The 7,500-nt window shown below is 40.7% G+C and overlaps 1 protein-coding gene across 2 annotated transcripts in view; it reads left to right on the plus strand.

Moving 5' to 3' along the window:
- The window catches only part of mfsd3 (major facilitator superfamily domain containing 3), a 41,786-nt gene that overhangs the window by 15,532 nt on the left and 18,754 nt on the right, over positions 1-7,500 (plus strand). For both annotated transcript variants that reach the window (XM_084055935.1, XM_084055936.1), the window contains one exon: positions 6,599-6,746. In XM_084055935.1, coding sequence (XP_083912061.1) covers positions 6,599-6,746 — 148 coding nt within the window. The remainder of the gene's footprint in view (positions 1-6,598; positions 6,747-7,500) is intronic.

Here is a 7,500-nt window from a genome sequence, read left to right on the forward strand (position 1 = left end):
TCCTGTTACTGAACAAACACTCTATAGCAATGACAATATAGAGCTATTTAACACTTGTTTTAACAAAAAAAAAAACTTAATTACAATGTTTTAATTGATTTGATTGATTGATTTGTTTATTTCTGACACTGTTAAAAGACAAAAATACATAAAATAAACACAATAAACTTACAAATAATAAAATATGAAAACAAATACATGTAGTACTGTAGAGTGCTGGAAAAGGACATAGGATGAAGTTTAAAACCTATCTAGCATAAAAATGCATGTCTGATCAAGTAGGGCGTTAATTTACGGAAAACAAAGAAACACCAAAAGTTAAAACATAAGAGATAAGAGGGTTCTGCCCCTATAGCAACGACATACTCCAATACGTTTCAGAACAATACTAAGTAATCTAAGTAAATATACTTAGCTAAGTAAATGTACTTAGTTACTGTGTCCACCACTTCCACACAATGCGGGTGTTTGTTTTATTGTTGTATAAGGACACATCATTGAAGAGTATTTGGTCTCACAGTGCTATTAGTTGACACACATGGAGACGAAGGACAAAGACTCTCTGAATGGCTGTCGATTACCTGTGCTTTTTCTCACACCAGCAGCATAACAAACAAACACAAACAACATGGTAATCTATCAGCTAATCTATCAGGTATCAGGTAAACAACATGGTCATCTATCAGGCTCTGGGTGGGGTCGTCAGACTGGTGTCACTCAGTTGTCATGTCGCATGTTCCCATGCATGTGTACACCCCCCCCCCCCCCCCCCACACACACCCACACACACCCACACACACACACACCCTCAGGGCCACCGAGAACTCTGTGACACCTGTACTCCTCCAGGACCCTCCTCCTCCAGTGTGTGTGTGTGTGTGTGAGCTACAGTGCACACATGTTATTACGAGCGTGTGAATTGAAAAGTGCATATGGGGAGTGAGAGCAGTTGTGTGTGTGTGTGTGTGTGTGTGTGTGTGTGTGTGTGTGTGTGTGTGTGTGTGTGTGTAAACTGTGTGTGTGTGTGGGCTGAAACTATCAATTACTCTCTTAGACATTATTCAATTGATTTATTTTTTGATTAGTGGAGTAATCAAGAAGCGCACTTAAAAATATATATATAAAATAGCCGATCTGCTATTTTATATATTTATATATTTGATTATTTTGTATTATTGTCTCCGCCAGGCCGAAAGGCATTTTGTATCAACACCAGACAGACAGACAGACAGACAGACAGACAGACAGACAGACAGACAGACAGACAGACATGTGGTGCATTGTTCTGTAAAAGAATGGAGTTCTATTGTACACACTACCACCCATCAGTGCAGCGGTGATTTAATGACACGCATTAAGCTCGACCAATCCGTGAAGCCGATGGGTCGCGTTGGCCAATCAAGGAAGTCGATGGGTCGGTCGGGTTGGCCAATCAAGGAAGCAGATGGGTCGGTCGGGTTGGCCAATCAGGGAAGCCGATAGGGATTGTATTTCGTGTCTGTGAAGTTAGCTTACTTGAACGCAAGTTATCAAGCCTATAGACATTTTCTCAACACAAAACCAATAATTATTTTTAAATACATTATTAAATCAATTAGGAACCTCGTATCTGCATATTTTTCGTAAATGTATGCCCTACTTCATCATACATGAGTCTTACACAAAAGTAGCAGATTTATCGTGAGGCGTTTTCAGCTTTTTAGATCGGCTATTTTCACCATTTAAAATCATAAGAATAAAAAAGGAACTGTTTTGGATGTACGGTACAAGGTTTTCCACCCGACTACAATGATGTGTATAATACATTTCTCATTGTGTGAGTGTGCGTGCGTGCATGCGTGCGCGTGTGTGTGTGTGTGTGCAGTGCACGTGTTATGATTTGTGTGTTGTGTGTGCATTGTGTGCATCTGTGGTTACTAAGCATCAGCCGTGTGATGTTGTGTTGTGCAGCAGAATGACCTCAGTAATCTGCTCTGATCCCTGTGTGTGTGTGTGTGTGTGTGTGTGTGTGTGTGTGTGTGTGTGTGTGTGTGTGTGTGTGTGTGTGTGTGTGTGTGTGTGTGTGTGTGTGTGTGTGTGTGTGTGTGTGTGTGTGTGTGTGTGTGTGTGTGCTGCCCCCTGCAGTAAGGACACGACGGGGTCGTGACCCCACTGTCCTCCGTGACCCCTGCTATATGGTTGTTGTTGTCAGGCAGAAACCTCTTATCTCCATATGTTAACTATTTGTTTTTTGTTGTAAATTAACCCCTACGTGATCATACAACAGCGTCACACAACAGTATCAAGCAGATCTACAAGCTCAAGCTTTTGAACTTGTAGATCTACTACTTTTGCTATTTTTTTATTTGAATCCTGAAAAGTAACAGTTTTAGACATGAGACCATGTGTAGATCTGCTATATTTTCACAACACTGTTGTATGATAAAGTATAACCTAGGGCTTAACTCATTCAGTGCCACATGACATCTAAGACGTTTTTTTTTTTTATGTTCAGAACCCAAGATATCATGATTTGACAACATTCAGCTCCATTCACTCTTTGTTTAACTTCTTACTGGAAAAGGCTGTATCTCGGCTCCTAAGCACTTTTTTTTTTACAATGAATTTTGGCTGTGGCACTCAGAGCCAAACTGACATAAATAAGCTGGGCACTGAATGAGTTAAATGGTTGATCAGGCTGATCAAAGTTTTTGCGTCACTTCTTGTATTTAAAAAATTGTTAATCGACTGAATAGTAACTAATAAAATACTCGATAGTCGTTGCTATATTTACGTCACAATATTGTTTATATGCCTGTCTGAACTCTCTGTCTCTCTCTCTCTCTCTCTCTCTCTCTCTCTGTGTGTATAAACATAAACAGTGTTTCAGGATGCCAGTCCAGTATTTCCCCTCCACTGACTTCATAACAATATCTCCCTTCAGTCTGAAGGCCCGCCTCCTCCCTAGCTTTGTTTCTCTGTGTGTTTTCATAACTAAATATGGTTGTTTCTCTAATAATAATAATAATAATAACGGCTCTATTTATAATGCACTTTATATTTGTGAAAATCTCAAAGTGTTACCTTACAGTCTAAATATTCTCTGTTACCTTACAGTATATTTTGTGTGTTATGTTTACTTTTTTATTTCACTGTCCCTTATTTCAACTCCTTGTCCTTCATGAAGTTATTGGTGCCTCCTACACACACACACACACACACACACACACACACACACACACACACACACACACACACACACACACACACACACACACACACACACACACACACACACACACACACAGGGTGTGTGTGTGTGTGTGTGTCTCTGTGTGTGTCATACTGTTCTTCACCTCTCTGCTGTTATGTTTGTTTAATCTTCACGGCGCCTAATGATTCAGTGCATTATAAATACAATTAATTATCATGAATGAAATCCCTGCTGAAAATGGACATCTGTTGCTCTGAGAGAATATTTACAGAAAGCAATAATAATCATCCTAGTGGTGAACACTGAACACAAGATGTTGTACCAATCCTGATTGGTTTGTTGCTCCTGGGCACCATGATTTCCTGACCAATGACAGAGCTTCTCACAGATAACAGTAGTTATTAATAGTATTCTTAAAGGAGCATTTCACCCCTGGAAGAACTTACAGTCACTCAATGTTAATACTATTTGTAGTAAAATTTGAAATTTGCACCATACGGCCAGAAAAATATAGAAGTCAGTGTGTTTGACTGGGGTTTGACTGGACTGCTGCATTACTACAATTACCATATTGCTTTGGGGCACTGCCCTTCCTTGTGGGGAGGGGAGGCTGCGTGGGGGTGTGATCTACATTGTAGTCAGGAAATAAGGTGAGATAAAGAGACTATGAGTCAAATGACTCATAGTGTCTGAGGATATGGATAAAAAAATCTAGAAATACAGATAAAACACATAAAACACACCAGGATCATGTTTATGGGTCCTAGACCTAGATAAAAATAGGGGTTTGATGCAAAATCGGCGAAATGTCCCTTTAATAGTTTGGAGGCAGACTGCGGCCCCTAGAGATGTCACAGAGACTAGATGTTTTTGGGAGCATTTAACCCATTGTTAGCTGTCTGAATATCATTTTAAAATGTGTGAATAGTGAGCAGATCTTGACATCTTTGAGCTGCTAGCGTAGTAGAATGACAGCGTGGGTGACAGGGAGAGCATTAAAACAAACAGACATGTAGAATGGACATGTTGTCCTCCTGCATGTTAAAGCCATTGGACATGCTGAATGGACAACCGGAAACATTGACACGGCACTACATGACACAGAGCTCTCTCTCTCTCTCTCTCTCTCTCTATCTCTCTCTCTCTCTCTCTCTCTCTCTCTCTCTGTGGAAGAAGTACTCAGATTATGTTGCATCATGCATCATGCAACATACAACATGCATCTACTTAAGTACAAGTAGGAATACAAAAAAAGGGTTATCTATTAAACAAAAACTGGTCAAGTTTTTAGACCCTCTAGAAAAACTGGGGCAAAAATCCTTGATTATGCCGGGTAAAACTCATGATTATGCGGGCTAAAATCCTTGATTTTGCGATGAAATATGCGTTGTTTTTTTTGCAATTTTAGGCGGTGAAATTGCGGGAAGTTGCGAAATATGCGGAAAGTTGTGAAATATGCGGAAATATGCGATGCAAATCGCATATTATGCGATGCGATGTGCGTATTATGCGATGCGATGCGGCCTTTTTGAAAAAACGTTACCCCGCATAATTATGCGGCATTTAGCTGATTATGCGGTAAATTCTGCGATCGCATAATCGCATTTTTCTGGAGGGTCTAAGTTTTGAGCTTGTAGACTGGCTATTTTTTTAATAGACAAAGTATAATTGAGGATTGAGGCCAGTCCATACCAATGCAACATGCATCTACTTGCAACCATTATCCCCAATGGCAGTGTTAAGGAGTTGTATTGGTGTGGACTGGTCTTAAAACTGTCTGGCCTTAACACTTTCCCTGAAAAATTATCCGATCGCGGTAATCCGTTCCTTAATTGCAGCCAGCTGAAAAAAGCATGTTTCACCAAAAAATACATGGTAAAAAAAAGAAGCCGAGATACAGGATTTTTAAGTAATAAGTTAACCAGGGAGTGAATGGAGCAGTACATCTTTGGATAGCGATATCTCTGGTTCTGTGTGAATTATAAAAAAAAAAAAAAGTAAAAAAAATATTTTGAAAAGACGGACATGTCCGTCTTTGGCAGGTAATGTGTGAAATATGTGTCTGGCCTTAAATATGGGCTTAATTACTTAATGTATGTTTTGTAATTATAATCAAAATCTACAACGTAACTAATAACTAAAGTGTTCCAATAATTGTAGTGAGAAGTATAATATCTCTCTCTCTCTCTCTCTCTCTTTGCCTCTCTCACTGTGTGACAGCAGTACTGTGGGGACAGAGCTGTCAGTCACACAGCTCCTCTGTGTGTCTCAGTGTGTGTGAAGTCTTTCTCTATTATTAATATAATAATGTTCATTATTAATATAATAATGGAGCGTATTCGCTCCACTGAATATTTCACTGTAAACGCGCAGCAGAACATTAGACCCACGTCGTAGCGTCGCGCCGACAGAGTCTCACTAAAAACTTTCTTATTCTGTCTGAGACGTCTGTGTGTCAGAGCCCTGTTTCATCTGACGAACTTCTCCCCTTTTATTTATTTATTTATTTGTGTTTTTTTGTTTCATTTCATACAGTAACTCTGAGGTGTTTCTTCTATTGATTTCTATTGTTCTAAACATCTATTATTGACACTTTCCAGGAATAGGCCTAGGTGTGCTGTCGTGTTGCTTTTTCCTGTGTGTGTGTGTGTGTGTGTGTGTGTGTGTGTGTGTGTGTGTGTGTGTGTGTGTGTGTGTGTGTGTGTGTGTGTGTGTGTGTGTGTGTGTGTGTGTGTGTGTGCGCGCACGTGTGTGTCTGTGTGCATGTTGCATTTGATTGTGCAGGCATCATTTGGGGGACTCTGCGTCTCTCTGACTGAGAGACACAATAATCATTGGTGCCTTTTCATTTACAAAGCCCTGGTTGGAAAATTACCACTATATATATTATGTCCATGTTATGTCAGAACCCAAGATCTCCATATATATATATATTTTTTTTTAGCGGCGCTAGCCGCTCTATACCTTTAGGTATAGAGCGGATCCTGTTCTATACCTGACTTTGTCCGTGTTCACCGTCAATGCTCTGATTGGTCAGACCCGTCAACGCTCTGATTGGTCAGACCCGTCAACACTCTGATTGGTCAGACCCGTCAACGCTCTGATTGGTCAGACCCGTCAACACTCTGATTGGTCAGACCCGTCAACGCTCTGATTGGTCAGACCCGTCAACGTTCTAATTGGTCAGACCCGTCAACAAAGTGATTGGTCAAGCTTCACGTGACACATGGCTATAAACACATTATAAACACATATCGATGACAAAATGTATCAAAGGCGCCGCTACCTTCACAAAGGGTGTGATATTTTTTTCATGCCAGATGAGATTACAGACATGAAGATGAGATGATGAACTTGTCTTGCCTAGCATCTAACAACTCAACTCCTCTCCTCTCCTCTCTGTAGGTGAGCAGGGGGCGGTGACCATGTTCCCTCTCTTCCTATTGGATCATCACATGACGGCCAGAGAGCTGGGTTTCTGGAACGGAGTGATCGCCATGGGCTTCAGTATCTGTGGCTCCTCCCTGGGGGGCCTGCTGCTCGGCCAGTTCAGGTAACCAGTAACCACAAACCCCATCAGCATCTTTATCATCTTTATCATCATTATTATCATCAGCAGCAGGCCAGTCTAATTCACTGGTTCTCAAACTTTTTAGTTTTTTAGTTAAAGTTTTTTGGTCATAAGCCATGTACAAATATGACATTTCATACAATCAAAACAAAACACACGTGTGCATGTGTGTGTGTGTGTGTGTGTGTGTGTGCATGTGTGTGTGTAGATAGAACATGGGTGGTGTGTCTCCTGCAGTTCTCTCACCATACACCTCACACAGGGCGGCCCTGAGCTTACAGTATGTTTACAGTATGTTTACTTCAATTAATTTACACACACAATGTAACTTGTCAGAAAAAGTATTGTGTAATGAAAACTGAACAAAATGTCATACCCAGCAAATTATTCACAGATAATTTGTTTTGTAAAGTTGTATGATTGTTGTGTGCCCCCCCTCCCATTTAGTTAACATTAGGTTTAGGAAACGATTATAACCTTGGTGTTTGTGTAAGTGTGTGAGTGTGAGTGTAAGTGCGCGTGCGTGTGTGGGTGTGCGCGCGCGTGTGTTTGTGTGTGTGTGTGTTCGTGCATGCGTGTGTGTGTGTGTGTGTGTGTGTGTGTGTGTGTCTGTGTGTGTGTGTGTGTGTGTGTTTTGTCATCTGTCACTCATATTGGCCCCGATTCATAAAGGGATTTACGACCATATTTTGTACGTACCGGCATTTAGGACAAGTCGTACATATCCACCTGATGC

This window comes from Gymnoscopelus microlampas, assembly GCF_963454915.1.
Source record: "Gymnoscopelus microlampas genome assembly, chromosome: 4".
In the NCBI taxonomy this organism is placed as follows: Eukaryota; Metazoa; Chordata; class Actinopteri; order Myctophiformes; family Myctophidae; genus Gymnoscopelus; species Gymnoscopelus microlampas.